Source organism: Schistocerca piceifrons, chromosome 5 (assembly GCF_021461385.2).
Source record: "Schistocerca piceifrons isolate TAMUIC-IGC-003096 chromosome 5, iqSchPice1.1, whole genome shotgun sequence".
NCBI lineage: Eukaryota > Metazoa > Arthropoda > Insecta > Orthoptera > Acrididae > Schistocerca > Schistocerca piceifrons.
This window is the reverse complement of record NC_060142.1, coordinates 480,002,131-480,017,754: the sequence shown is the minus strand read 5'-3', so window position 1 is coordinate 480,017,754 and position 15,624 is coordinate 480,002,131. Positions and strand designations below refer to the sequence as shown.

The 15,624-nt window shown below is 37.3% G+C and overlaps 1 protein-coding gene across 1 annotated transcript in view; it reads right to left on the bottom strand.

Annotated features, from left to right (window-relative positions):
* The window catches only part of LOC124798060 (histone acetyltransferase KAT6A), a 105,128-nt gene that overhangs the window by 36,861 nt on the left and 52,643 nt on the right, over positions 1–15,624 (bottom strand). The window contains 5 exon segments of the mRNA XM_047261289.1: positions 832–844; positions 847–1,275; positions 1,277–2,370; positions 3,975–4,162; positions 10,555–10,641. Of these exon segments, the coding sequence (XP_047117245.1) occupies positions 832–844; positions 847–1,275; positions 1,277–2,370; positions 3,975–4,162; positions 10,555–10,641 (1,811 nt within the window).

The window sequence follows — 15,624 nt, the reverse complement described above, 5'->3', positions numbered from 1 at the left end:
CTTTTTAAAATCATGTGTCATAGGTAACTAAATATGAAAAACATGCACTGTTGCTCACATTTAAGAAAATGCATGATGATAAATAGTTCAATGGAATATAGGTATCACTTTAGACATTATAAGGCTAAAGAGGGTGGTGGGGGGGACAAGGTTATAAAAGAGAAGTGTGCAACAGGACTATGCCCGGTCACATGGAATAGCTATGCAAGGTTAGGAAACTGTTACGTCCAATAATGAATGAACAGAGTCAATACAGCCAGCAACACCTACAAAAATGAAAATGACAAACAAGAAGTATGTACCAAATATATGAGATTAATGGCAGCTTCTCCTTAGGAGCTCACTCTAACCTGCAGTTGAAGTTAACATTAACTTTTTTTAAAAATTTTATAGAAAAGATGTGAGACTGCAAACAAGTAACAGGAAAGCTGAATAATTACTAAATATAACTTAATGCTTTGCTACTAAATACAACATGAATGTTTGTGGCAAGTGAAATAAGTTTGTCGGACTGACTATAACATGTGCACCTGCCTTTTGCAAGCAGTACTCTATCCTTGACCCATCCAGATGTGATTCATGGAGTGACACAAAACTTCCGCCTGTCACTTGTTCCACTACATACTTTCCTATAAAAATAACTGAATGGCAATGGAAATAACATAAGTGAAAACATGTCATGATTGTACATGACCAAGGAAAAATTGTGTTCCTTGATAAGCATAAACAAAAACCAATGAATTCATTGTTCTTAGACAGATCATTATCGCCAATTATTTACAAGGAACACTGAAATATTTTCAAATTTTTGTGCTACACTCTCATACTTACGTTTAGGTCTAGGGAGGAAATCAGTTTAATAGCGCCAGATTTTTCAGTCTTCTTACTTTCTCCAGAAGTAACATCTGTTAATGCTGGTTTCAATTTCTTTTCTGGGGGACCTATTTCCTTCACAGGTGAAGGTCTTTTTAAGACTGGAAACTTAACAGGTCTTTTATCTAATGTTACAGGTTTTTTTAAAGGACGAGGTGGAGGGGGTTTAACTTCCTCTTCTAACCCAGTGGAACGAAATTTGGAATTATAAGTCTTAACAGTTTTGGGTCGAGATGCATCACCAGTTGGCTTTCGTACCTCTATGGAAATTGACAGCTTTTTTTGTTTTATTTCTGGTGGTTTTTTAACTTCACTCATTACAGGTTTTACCTCTGGCTGTGCTTGGCTGTCATCAGTATGAACTTTCTTAGGAATTTTCCCAAGTTTACTTATCGATGGTGGGGATGAGTTTTGCCAATGCAGCATTATCTTTTTCAAGCTGATCTTTGTCGGTTTCAGTCTTCTTCTCCTGAAGTTTAACCTCTTTCACTTTCTCTCTATCCCCTCCTTTCAATCTTTCTTTCTCCCCTTCTTTCGATTTTTCTTTCTCCACTTCTTTCGATCTTCCTTTCTCCCCTTCTTTTTCTACCTCATTTAACTTTTCTTTTTCCTTCCCTTTATCTTTGTTTTTGTTCTTTAATTTTTCCTTATTTTTGTCCTTATTAATTACTTTCGTCTTTTCTTTGACAAATTCAGCTGATTTTATGTTCTTCTTTTCAGGGGTTTTGACAGTATTTGGCGGCCCTTTCATATCTTTCACTTTTTTCTGGGATTCTTTTATCCCTTTCAATGTTACACTACTGTTTTCAGATTTATCTAGTTTTTTCTTTGCTTTTGTTACAGGAGCCTTTAATTCAACTGTATTTTTGGTGTCAACATTTTCAACATCCTTATTCACCAGATCAGATGACTCAGTGACTGCCGTTGCTGCTGAGTCACATTTCTGGACATTGGTCGTGTCAATTATCACTGTTTCTAGGGTTTCTGCATTTACCTTTTTTGGTCTGTCTGCACTTGTAACTTTTGCTAAAACCTGTTTACCATCACGTATCGTTATTTTGTACACTGGCAACTGCCCCATTGGAACATTCCAAGTAGTGTCTTCTCCTGAGTCTTCTGATGTACCTGTTTCTTCTGTCTGTGTGGCATTCAACACTTTCTCTTCCTTTTCCTCCTCTTTAACACTTTCTATATGCACTTCAGGCTTTTTTTCTTCCCCTACCAACTTCGCATCAGATGGTGTTACTTTCACATCCGTATCTTCTTTTTTTACTTGCAATTCCGATTTATCTTCACTTTCCTTTTTTATTACTTTTACAGGTGTAACATCCGATGGCGCACTCTGTACTTCTGCAGTACTAACTGAATTCTCCTTACTGTCATGAGCAATTAATTGTGGCTCTGATGATTTGATAATGTTTGCATTTAATTCTACACTTTCTCCTTTGACAATCCGAAGCCATTGTTCCACCAGCTTGCTTGCTAGGAGTCTGACACCTGTAAACAAACAGACTACCTTTAATATAAGTAACTATACACAAATATTACAATGAAAGCCAGCAAACAATCACCATGTTTGTTGACATAATATACAAAGTGTCGCTTTAAGAGTTGCCAGGCACTTTCTATTTGGTGTTTTGGCAGATATTTGCAATTCTGTTTTTCTAGCAAGTAGCTAGAGTCAGCCTGAATAAATACCGCTCATCATGTCTTTCACGCAATGCCCAGTGTCGAGTGAAAGCACCAGTTTGTTTCCCCATTACAGGCAAAATGATTTTTAAAGCAAGGATTTTATGTGGTCTCTCAATAGAAAAGCCCCAAATTAGTCTAAAGAGATTTGTTTTATCAAATACAGCACTGCTCGGTCACTGCTGGAGTAATGGTTATTCCTGGAGTTTTACAGTCCCTGTTAACACACAATGATAAAACAAATATTGCACTGGATTAATCTGGGACAACTCCACTGAACTGGTACGTAAAATTTCACTTTAAAAATAATTTTGTTTGTACTGGGAAACACACCAGTAATTTCTGATGACACAGGGCACCACAAAACTTAATGAGCTGTATTTGTTTGGACCAACTCCAGCTATATATTGCAAAGCGAAATTGCAGTTACCTGCCAAAACGTCAAAGAATGTATCTGATGACTTTTAGGAGGGATACCCTGTATAACAGTTACACAAAAGTAACATGTTAGAATACAAAAGCCAAGTTGCCGGATCCCACAGACACTAAACATAATTTATCTGATGCAGGGACAGCTGTTCTACTATCAAGAATAATTGAGTGTGTGTGAACACTGCAAACCATTTCACCTCTTCCCCTTCAAAAACTATGACTAATATGAATAATTAGAATTGGAGACCTCACTTGCAATGAGCTGAGAACACAATGCCACTTCCTAGATTTGTGGTTTTTGTGTACAAATTGAAAAGTATTAATGTTAAGATACCGAAACTCTAATGGAAGTCTGATCAGTTTTCAGAAATGCCCCCTGTACTATAACATCTGTTTAGTTCACAATGTTACCCGTTAAATTAGGTAAGAAATTTATAACCACACTAATCAAGGCAGAGGACAAGGCTGGAAGCCATACTCTAAAAGAGTAAACCGCAACCCCATCAGTTACCAATAAAATAAACTGCGAACAAGTTAAAAATTGGAAATTCTGTCAAAAAAATTCAGTAATTTCAGTTTCCAATTATTGTTCTCAAAGCTCCTTTTAAACAGTTTAAGTATGAATCCTTATCACTGATAAATGAGCTGTTTTCCAAGACAACTTATTACAATTTTTTAAAAATAATTCATCTAACAACACTAATCACAACAGTGCCCAAAGAGTAAACTCTCTTTCTAAAGGTCCATGCTGAATTTAATTTGATTCGGGTAAGGTAGGAATAATAAAAAAGAGAAGCCAAGACAGACATTCATGAACACACCATACAGAGTGTATACGCGCACAATCAAAGTGAAGGTGCACGCATAATCAAAGTGAAGGTGTAGGCGGATCACTTGGAACGGGTGGAATACAGGCAAGTATAATCAACTTTACGTACATAATCAAATATCAGTTTACTTTTTTGGCTCAAAGTACTCACTTTCAGAACTTCCATCTTTTGATAGGCCTTTAATTAATTTTGGACAATTGTTTGTTTTTAGTCTTTCCACATCAACAGGGCACATTAGCAGCAATTCTAGAAGCTCTTGTATCAATGGCCAATTTTTGACAACAATGGCATCTGATAACCATGTGTGAGTCAAATTCCAACCACCTGCTCCCATAAACCTGAAATAAACATGAAATAAAACCCTTGTTTTTCAATTACAATACCATGTATGATATCATGTATCCATTATACAGTTTCGGTATTAGTGCTTATAATAGAGCAAGAGAATAGGTCTACATATACTGAAACTGCACAATCACTTCTTATGAAATGCCATTTTCTAATCTGTATCCATTAAATGCATGACTTCATAAATGGAAGACAGCTGAACACAGATTGATGCGTAACCTGCTAGAGTGAAAGAATGCAAATTCCCATACAGAAGTTATAGAGAACTGACTTATAAACTATGTTTAAAGGTACCAAAAGTATGATGATTGTTTAGTGTGAAAAATGAAGACAGCAAAAATGAAATATGAATACCACATTTAAAAAATTTATTCTGAGATACTACTAGGAGGCTACTACCATATCAATGTTTGACTTACACACAGATTCACAAAGGAGACATTAAAATAAAGGATTCAAGAGAATGTTGCAAGTTAAGTTCTTTGAGTTCTTACAAATAGTAAATTCAGTTGAGAAGCTCGATTCTATCTTCCTAGATTTCCAAAAGGGGTTCTACACAATAGCACTTAGCTGACTGATATGCGAGATACCATTGTGCAAGTACATTTTCAGGCAAACGATAAGAAACAACTGAACTTTGTTATACTGGACAGTAAATGATCAACAGAAAAAAAACTAGAAACATTATGTGCCATGTAATTAAGCTAACACGACCACAAATGTTCTCAACACCTGTAAAATATTTAAAAGTGTATGCCCAGCATTATCATATTGGTTAGTGACAATGCTGTTGCTTGTAGGAAAATAACATCACTATGAAGAAATGCAGAACAACTGTGACAGAATTCCACTTAGCAACAGCTATTTGAAAGTTGATAAACATTATGTAATACCCATAACAAAGAGAGACATACCAATACTGACCAATTACAAAATTACCACTAAACTTTTGGAACTCATCACATAGTTTAAGTACGATGGTAATCCCAAAAGTAAGGTCTCCTATTTTTTTTTCTAAGTACAATAGACCTGTTTATTTCTACAATGGTTTGCATCAGTTTACAGCTTGAACATTTAGCTGTTTTTTGACATAATCACCATTTCTGTCACTGCATTTTTGTAGATGCTGTGGCAGTTTTTGGTATCCCCATGTCATACTAGCTCGCCCACCAATGCTATTCAGAAAGTTATTAACCTCTTATTTCACCCCCTCTGTCACAGCTGAATCGCTTTCCGGCCAATGTTCTTTTTAACCTAGGGAACAGGTGATAGTCACTGGGCGGCCAAGTCAGGACTATAGGGTGGGTGGGTGACTATGTTCCACTGAAACTGTTGCAGGAGAGCAATGGTTTGCCAAGCGATGTGTGGGCAAGTGTTGTCATGGAGAATGTGTACGCCGTTGCTCAACATTCCTCTTCTCCTGTTCTGAATTGCCCATTTGAGTTTTTTCAGAGACTCACAGTACCCGTCAGCGTTAATTGTGGTTACAGCGATTCAGCTCCGACGACGAGGTTGAAAGAAGAGGTTCATAACTTTCTGAACAGCATGGTGGCGAGCTGGTATGACATGGGCATACAAAAACTGCCACAGCTTCTACAAAAAAATACATCGACAGAAATTGTCATTATGTCGAAAAATGGCTAAATGTTCAAGCTGTAAATTGATGTAAACCATTGTAACAAATAAACAGGTCTATGTGCTTAGAAAAAAATAGGAGACCTTACTTTTGGGATTATCCTCGTACTTAGGGGCGATACTAACAAGCAAAATGGCACGAGACAAGGAGGGTAAAATTGGTAGTTGGTAAGGCAAGTAAGAGCGTTACATTTCTTGTAAGGGTTTCATGTAAGTAAACTGTGCCTACTAAGGCACTCTCGCATGTCCATATCAAGACAGCAGACAGTGAACCAATTCAGAAGTGCACTGCTAGAATTGTGGCAAGTTGTTATAGCCCACATAGAAGTGCTGCTCTTATATAAACTGCTAATACAGCCATGAAGTGCTCTACTTCAAGCACCAACAGTGGCTTGCTGATTATGTACAGAGACAACACAGGTGTGAGGGTTCCAACAAATGTAGACGTGAGGGTTGCAACTGGATGCACATTTCCCACTCCCCCTGGGAACAGTGTCATTTCACTCTAGCAATTCAGTTACCACTTTTCACCACTACAACACTATCATAAATATGTACCATTCACAGGCATTTTCACATAATAGTGTACCAACAAGCGAACAGGTTATGAATAAATATCATTTGGCAAATATTGGCTTCTGCAAATGGCAAATTATTCTCATGGGTAACTCAATGTTACATCACACTAAATACAGCTTGTCTGAATAAATTTTGTTAATGTATACAATAAAACACACCATGTCTTTGTCTATTGCCTTGCTGGCCAATGGTCAAAAGAAATTTACTAGGGTCAACTAAAAAGTAGTGGCAACACTGCTGTAACATGAAGGACGTGTGTCAAATGGTGTGCACACTGGCTACAGCCTGAAGTACTGCTGTGGACAGCAATGGCTGTGTTCGAGTCAGTTGCAGTGTTTACTGTCCAAATGAGAGGCCAATTCAAGCATCCTTACAGTATATTTAGGAAACATGAACAATGTTTGTGGACCAAGACTGAAGCAGCATGCAATCAGAGTGCACAACAATTTCAGAATGGAATGTAACAATATGTAACACACACACACTCACGCAAAAGCAGAATGTGGTTCAGTTATCTGAGACTGCAGACATTTTGTGCAAGTTGTGTTTGCGCGCGCGCGCGGGCGGGGGCGTGGCGTGCGTGGTGTGCGTGTGCCGTGTCGTGTGTCGACTGCTGACAAAGGCCTTAATGGCCGAAAACTATAATTGTGTGAACCTTTTTGTTGTGCCTATTGCGACTCGGCATCTCCGCTATATGGTATCAACTTTCCTTCTCTGGTATTGTTAGATTGCATTCTGGATTTTCCACCATTTGAATTCAACATTTTCTGGAATTGCACAAGGCATGTGGTGATGCAGCATTGTCACAGTGGCAAGATGGGTGAAGTGTTTCTGGACGGCAGGGATGTCACTCAATATTGGCCTCATTAGGGACGACCACCACCGCCCCCAAACAATATGATAACCCAGCTCCTCCTCTTCCTCTTGGATGAGGATTGCCGATGGAAATATGTGAGAGTTAGCTTCAGAGGTTTAGCTTTGTGTCACAAAACAGAGCTCCTTATTTTTGCACGATATTCTTGGGTTCGCAAAACTGCAGCGCATTGGGTAGCACAAGCAATAACTGAGGTGGAAAAGTGGCGTCATCATACAACTGCAGAGGAATTGTTCAACCACTACCCCATGGATGGTAAAGGCTTCCTTGGGAGGTTTTTCACTAAGGACAAACCATGGTTAACACAACAACCCAATGCCTGGAAAAGCCCACAGAATGCGTACTGTGAACCAGCTGGTACCAAAGTGAAGGTTACTGTGGCGCCAACCAGTAATTGTTTTTGTCATTGTATTTTGACTTGTGACACTGAATTCACGCAGCTAAAGAAGAGAAACAGTACTTTCTGAATATAGTCAACACATACATACAATTTGTGAACAAAGTTATCAGTGAATGAGAGTGACAAAACTCCATGTGCTCTTCACAAAGTAGCCTAAGACATACTGAAAACAGAACAGAAAATATAGATCTATAATCAAATATATCACCATGTAACTTACGATTACTCCTATCTGCAAATTTGTAACCATGTAGTGCATCAACATTTCTGAAGAGAATGAGATTTCACTCTGCAGCGGAGTGTGTACTGATATGAAACTTTCTGGCAGATTAAAACTGTGTTCCGGACCAAGACTCGAACTCGGGACCTTTGCTTTCCACGGGCAAGTGCTCTACCAACTGAGCTACCGAAGCACGACTCATGCCCCATCCTCATCCTCATTGCTTTTACTTCTGCCAGTACCATCGTCTCCTACCTTCCAAACTTCACAGAAGCTCTCCTGCGAACCTTGCAGAACTAACACTCCTGGAAGAAAGGGATATTGTGGAGACTGACCTAATTAAAGCTGTGAGGACGGGCGTGAGTCGTGCTTGGGTAGCTCAGATGGTAGAGCACTTGCCCGCGAAAGGCGAAGGTCCCAAGTTCGAGTCTCGGCCCGGCACACAGTTTTAATCTGCCAGAAAGTAACATTTATGAAGTTTTAAGCACTTAGTAATTAACTTATTCACTCAGGCTCTACTGAAATGCTGTGAAAACTTGGGACTGTTGCAAATACTTCGAAATCAACAATACTGCAGCCAACCACTTCCCTCATTTTACTATCTATTATGAATGAATAAGGAAATAGAAAATGTGATTCACTGCAATATTAATAGATTTCCAGCAGTCAAAGAAGGACAACTAAATGAGAGAGAGAGAGAGAGAGAGAGAGAGAGAGAGAGAGAGAGAGAGAGAGAGAGAGAGAGACGGCATGAGAAGTTATTTCATAGTTTCAAGCAGTTGCTGTAATATACCCTTCCTTTATTTTTGTTTGTTTATGTTCATTATTATCTTTATTTATAAACTAAGAAAATGCCTTTTATTGTCTATATTATTATTATTTTATTATTATTACAGATAATTACAAAAAAGGAAGGAACAGACACTTTGGAATTTGTCCCTTGGTATATTCATAAATACATCTTTGACCTCAATGTATTTTACACGTGCCATAATTAGGGGCAGGAAAAAATCATTTCAGTGCTTTTTTGCTAATATCAGTGCTAATCTGATGACAGTATTTGTGCTATTTTTAAAAAATTTTCGGTTGTTTCTTGTTGATATCGGTGCTACTTTTGCCAAATTTGAATGCTTTTTTGAAAACCCACAGTTTTTTGCCAAATTTGTTGTAATTTTTTTTAGTGATTTCACTGCTACATTTTACCAATTTTATTGTTATTCTTCTAACGATTTCCCCCTTTTTTCCCAGATTTTGCTGTTTACTCCAGTTTTTCTGCAGATGTTGCCGATTTCTGTCTTTTTTGGGGCAAATTCACTTTCTTTTATAATGTCAGTGTCATTTTTCCAAATTTTGGTGCTATTTTTGACATCACATCACAGTTACATGGAAACAAAGTGTCAGTTTCAGATTAAATAGGAAGTTCAGTCTTCATGCAATAAGAAGTGAAAATGCAGTTTCAATGTTAAATAACTATCAGTTATTATTGGTGAACTGCAATCCTCAGATTTATAACATTTTCATCGGGGAAAAATGACAAATTTTGGGATAATTCAGAAAAAATGTAGACTGTGTCATTTCTCCACAAATTCACAATTTCGGTTCATTGTTTTCGTGACAATTTCTGTGCCTAACTATTACATATGTTAGGTATTAAATTATCTTTTCATGTGAATTTTTAGTTTCTTTCTATCTACATATATTTCACCATGTTTTGCTAATATCTCTGGTGGGACGTAACAATATTGACAATTTTAATTAACCAATACACTGAACCAAATTTATCATACTACGGTATAAGATACTGGTGCTCCATCTGGAAGCAAATAATTGTAATTGTTGTGCGAAGAATTGTAATCACAATGACTGGAAGCGGGAGAAGAGAGATCAGCATAACAGTCATGATAAAGCAGACACCATGTGCCATGCCATCTATATAGGTCAATATAGCGTATTGGTAGTCTTGCCGTTTGTATCAGTATTTTGTATAGAATCTAAGACTTGTACCTTCCTATAATTTCCAAAAGAATAAATTATGTGACACCATCAGACTTGGCCCAGTCAGCCACCCTTTGATTTACACCTTACACAAAAACACAAATAGGTTTTTTAAACTGACTTCTGTGATAATTTATCAGGAAGATAAAAAAGGCAAGAGGGTCCGCAAGTGACTCAGTCCAGCAGTTCACTTATCTTCCAAGTGCACCCTCTACCCGAGGCAGGATTAACCGTTCTAATCAATAGTAATACAATTTTCGTTTGACATCTAATGTTCTATGCCAAACAGATAAATTACATGAATATTTGATGGGACAATTCCAGAGACAATTTAAGTATGCATGAGTATTAATAGACTGAATATAATCTGATGTGAATTCTACAGAAGTTTTAACTCCTCAACTTATAAAGGCAATTTTAAACCAAAACTGAAAACAATTTTCTTGTCTCTCATTTAATTACCAACCTTTTTCACTTTCACTTTACTGTAAAATGACACTAGGGTTATATTGTAATGCTTAACTTTTATGTTGTAAATTTAGAAACAAGGATATTTGTTTAGGATAAGTATGAAATGTACAAATAGTAATACAAAAAAAAACTCCTTAGAACAAAAGTAATGGTAAGATAAACTAAGCAACAGTATGATCTATGAGGAGAAAGAAATCATGGTACTCACATTCCTAGGAGATCTGTTCTAGTAGATTTCAGTATCTGTATGTAAATACATTTACTGACTAATTTTTTGGAGAATTTTGTCATCAAACTGAAACAACAGAAAAGAAATCATCAGCATAGTAAGCATTACCAAGGTTTTATAGTGACTTAACAGCAGCTATCAGCTTGGTCTGCAGCATTCAAATATCTAAAGAAAGATGAACAAACGTTTTTAAGAGTGTATCAAGCAAAAACCCAGTACAATCTGGCCATATCTTGGTATCCACTGTTTCATTGGTGTTAACTGCTATGGTGCCCTCTAATCATTCCTGACTACTACTGCTGTATGTTGGGGGGGGGGGGGGGGGGGGGGGGGGGGAACACTGTTTACAGTTAGCACAGATACTATACAAAGACAGTTAAGCACAACAAACATGGCATGGAAAGTCAGGATAATGTCTTTTCTACTTCAATATTCAAATCACAAGCAAAATGAAGACAATACATACAAAATATGTGTTGTGTTGTGTTGTTAGATGTCCATCACTGCACAACGAAATTCTCGTTCCAGAAAATTGACATTAGACAGCATCTTCGGGGCAAATTTTGAATGTTAAAAGCACAATTCATTTACTCCAGAAGGAATTTCCACTCTGCAGTGGAGTGTGCACCGATTTGAAGCTTTGTGTCAGATTAAAACTGCATACTGCACCAGGACTCTAACCTGGGACTTTTGCCTTTTATGAAACACATGTTCTACGACTGAGCTTTCCAAACACAAGTGAAGTCCTGCCTCTGTCAGTACCTTGTCTCCAACTGTTCTGCTAAACTGCGCACTCTTTATGTTTGCATAGTTCAGTTGGTAGACCACTTGCCCCAACACGCAAAATTAGCAGTATGGCACTGCTCACTTAAATGTGTGACCAAAGTAGCTCTAACTGAAATAGTCTAGTGACAGCAGGTTCATCACCTAATTACTATATATCTCTCAGAATGCTCATGCTTGCTGTACTGATTCATCTGTGATCTTTTGAGATTACTTATGTGTGCTATCAGGACAATTTTTCCACAGCAAGCCAAGTTTTCTTTATTCATTCATTTTTATTCATACAATCATCTAGATTGTTTCATGCAATATTGTTGTGGGCAGCAGCAGCAGCAGCAGCAGCAGCAGCAGCACCACCACCCACCACCACCACCACCACCACCACCACCACCACCACAAAACTACTGACTCTGCTTAGGTCTAAGTTTTATTTAAACCGACACTGAACATTGTTTCAAGAATTCTACGCTTTACTCTGATGATAACATTTCAAATGGAGGAATACATTGCGTGGTCTAGACAGCTTTACTTCCAAAATACTCACAGAATCGCAGACTCATTCAGGAAATATATTTTGTTTATTAATATCACACACTAAGTTATTTTAGTTGCTTTACAGATTTCACATGTTAACCCAATCAAGTGATAGATGGTACAATTAAAAGAACAGTTTCATGAAGATAACAATGATTGACAAAATTGTGAACGTAGTTAAGGTAGTCAATATTTCTTACAAAAATTTGCAATTAAAACTTGTTACTGGGCCAAAATATGGAACGAAAGAAGAGCAATTAATGGTTTTGCATCACATTAATTTCAATGTTGTTATAAAATTCAGCTGGAAAAGACTGAGAAAGTACTTCCCTTGTTGGGAGAAAAAAAATCTTGCAATGAGGTAAGCTATAACAAAAATTAGAAAACTTATGTGAGGAAGATTGTACATGGTTACAAATGCCCTTCCTCGCAAGTGAGGTCAATATCTTAGCAAATTTATTACCTTGCATGGCAAGAAATATAATAATTAGTGGTGAGAACTGAAATGTGAAATAAAATTATAAGTCATGACGATGATGGTATTGTAAGTGGCCAACATTACACTTTGTGAATGATTATAAATTGAAAGGAGATACAGGAATCACATGGAGAAATCAAGTCTGGCTATCTGAATTTCAATTTATTTCTACTGTTATTACCTGAACAATGACCTGACATTTCACACTTAACTAAGAGTTCGTGTGTGTTTTTACTACATGGAAAAAATATTCAAACAAAGCACACAGATACCTACATAACCAACTTCATCAGTCCACACCCAGCAGTTATTTATCTATTCTTACTATTTAAGAACAGTTAATCTACCTTGAAACAACATTTGTTAAATCCACGACCATGGATTCTTTCATTCATTCATTAACATACTTCTGTATAATTAAAATTGGGGTTATTTAACATATACAGCCAAGTAGGCTTGTTTCTTTAGTGAGGCAGGAGTAATTGCCCTCACACAAAATTACAACAGCAGGAAAGCTGGGATTAATTATCAAGTGAAAGACATTCAACACAATGAGAACAAATTCTCTACCTTTATCTAACTGACTCAACACTAGCTTACAAGGTAAAATTGGGCAACTATAACCTCACTCCTGCAGCACCTGCATTTTCTTCTGATCCCATGGACAAATATGGTAGTTCCTGTAACTGTGTACCTTCAAATTCATCCCAACCTTAACATGCTCAGTTGTGTAGTGGTAAACAAATGTTTTCATACTTCAGTTCATGTACTCTGTATTTGAGGAGAAGTGCTGTAGAATTCAACTACTACCCAAAAGCCACTCAGGCTTGCCTGAGTGGAATATTAAAACGGGTATTCAGTCCAAGTTGGTGTAATTTCCTTGCACAAAATCGCAAACTATATATTCTTCACTTCCAAAAATCATACTGTTCCTCTGTAAATAAAGCCTTTTGTTGACAGTTTACAGCATGTAAAGCAATTAACCCATTACAGTTCTGCACCATAACCCGTAACTGAGAAAACCAAAAAATAAATTGAAATGTGATAAATGTGGCAGTTAACACATTTTCTTGGTAACACAGCACAGCTACAATTATTTGTTTTAAGTGAATCAACAATGGCTGGCTGTAAAACAAATCAGAGTGCAACTACTGAGAAGAACAATGAATTTTTCTGTGTGCCGAAAATTTTTACGTAGCCTTAGGAATTACAAAATATGCCTAGCTTCCTAAAAATAATTAGTGCAGACCTGCGAGGGAATACATTTGTAAAATGGAATCATCAACCCACCAATCATTCCTTGATATCATGAGATGTAATAATTAACACAAGTAACCAACATGTTCATTAGTTCCAGCAAATGATTAACTTTTTAAGAGTACATCTGTAAAAATATTGCAATCATCTATCAATAAACTATTTCCTGAATACAAAAGTGCGATACTTTATTTTTGGCCCATTTTTTTGTATTCCTTGTGATGCACAAGAAACCTGCCAAGCATGTCCCACACTCCTAAATTTGTTGCTACATGCAAAATGTACAAATGCTTGTTTGATCTATGCAGTACACCTGTTACCTGTTATCTCCCACTAATAGTTGGGGGGAGGGGGGGGGGGGGGAAAGAGTTGTATCTCAGAATGTCAAAATAGATGAGGCTTACAAATGTTTGCAAGTTTATTCACAAGAAAATAAACTAATATCACAGCATTTCTGTAATTTTGGGATGTGTTGGTACGTGCTTTAACATGACAGAAATTAATCTTCCCGCACACCATCTCTGCTTTACAAAACTGAAGTTCTACATTGTGCTACTGAAAATCAGGTATTTTAGGGCAAAGTGCTCACAGTGAACAAATACATCCATGTTAATGGCTGCACATAGTAAGTCCATTTAAGGTGGAACTGAAGCATTTTGTGGAACACAGAAAAAAAAAGGAAAGAAGTACCTTTAAGAGCTTCAACAATGGGATAGGCCTACTATGACAAAAAGTGCACTTCAGAAATCTTTCTAACTGAAACACAAAGCAAATTTTTAAGCAATGTGCGTGATGGTACAGTAAATTTAATGTTCTATGGATAAAATAATTTGAATCCAAGTATGTCATCCTGCTTTGTAATGTATATGCTGTTTCTATCCACACACCATCATTACGATCCTGCTCTTTTAATAGGACAAGAGCAACAATATACAAACTTGAAAGGGTTAACAACAAAGTGCAATACACAAACACCTTTTAATTTGTACGTCTCACTAATGTTGTGATATAAATACGTTGTCAACAGTGTAAACTATGGGAGAAGGAAAGGTAACAACTGACTGTATAGTTGGGGTATTGTGTGGGCTGATAGTCAAATACTGACAAAACCAATGCCGTGTACTAAAGACCAAGAGTTTGAGCTAATTCACAAGAAATTTGTCTACAGGAAAAAATCAACTGAAAGGAAGTTTAGACGCAAAGCTTTTTTATGTTCTTTTGGCTGGGGGCCTGTTACTATGGAGGAGGCTGAAAATTTTTAGAATGCTTTACTTCTAAAAACAAATGAAATCTATTTGTTTGACAGTTACTTTATATTGTTTTGCGAGTTGATTGCTCTGTAGTTATCACCAATATGGAAAGGATAGAACTACTCACCATATAGAGGCGGCACAGAGCTGCAGACAGGCACAATGAAAACTAATGCCAAAATATTAAAGCTTTCAGACAGACTCCTCCTTCCACATTAGGAAGGCACACACACACACACACACACACACACACACACACACACACACAAGGCTATAACAACCTGGGACAGTGGCCACATGTATATATGTGTGTGTGTGTGTGTGTGTGTGTGTGTGTGTGTGTGTGTGTGTGTGTGGGGGGGGGGGGTGAGTAGGGCCTCCCGTCGCGTACACCATTCACCAGGTGCAGGTCTTTTGATTTGACACCACTGCAGCGACTCAGTGAACTTCTGCTACTGTCCTTCAGTCACAGTACCTCTTCACTCTGTGCTGTTCACGTGTTGTTACTAGAGCTTTAAAGTAGTGACTTTTTTCTTGTGTTTGTGAAGTTGTTTTATGGACAATGGCTACCAGAGGATGTATAAACTCACCCGATTGTTTTCTGCTACATTTGTGGTAGCTATACCATTAAAAAGCAACAAAGAAACATTTTCTAATTTTGTTGAAAAAGTAATATTCGCCTATTTTGGTATAAAGTTAGGCAATCAAGATAAGCCTTGGGCCCCACACACAGGTTTGTTCAGTGTC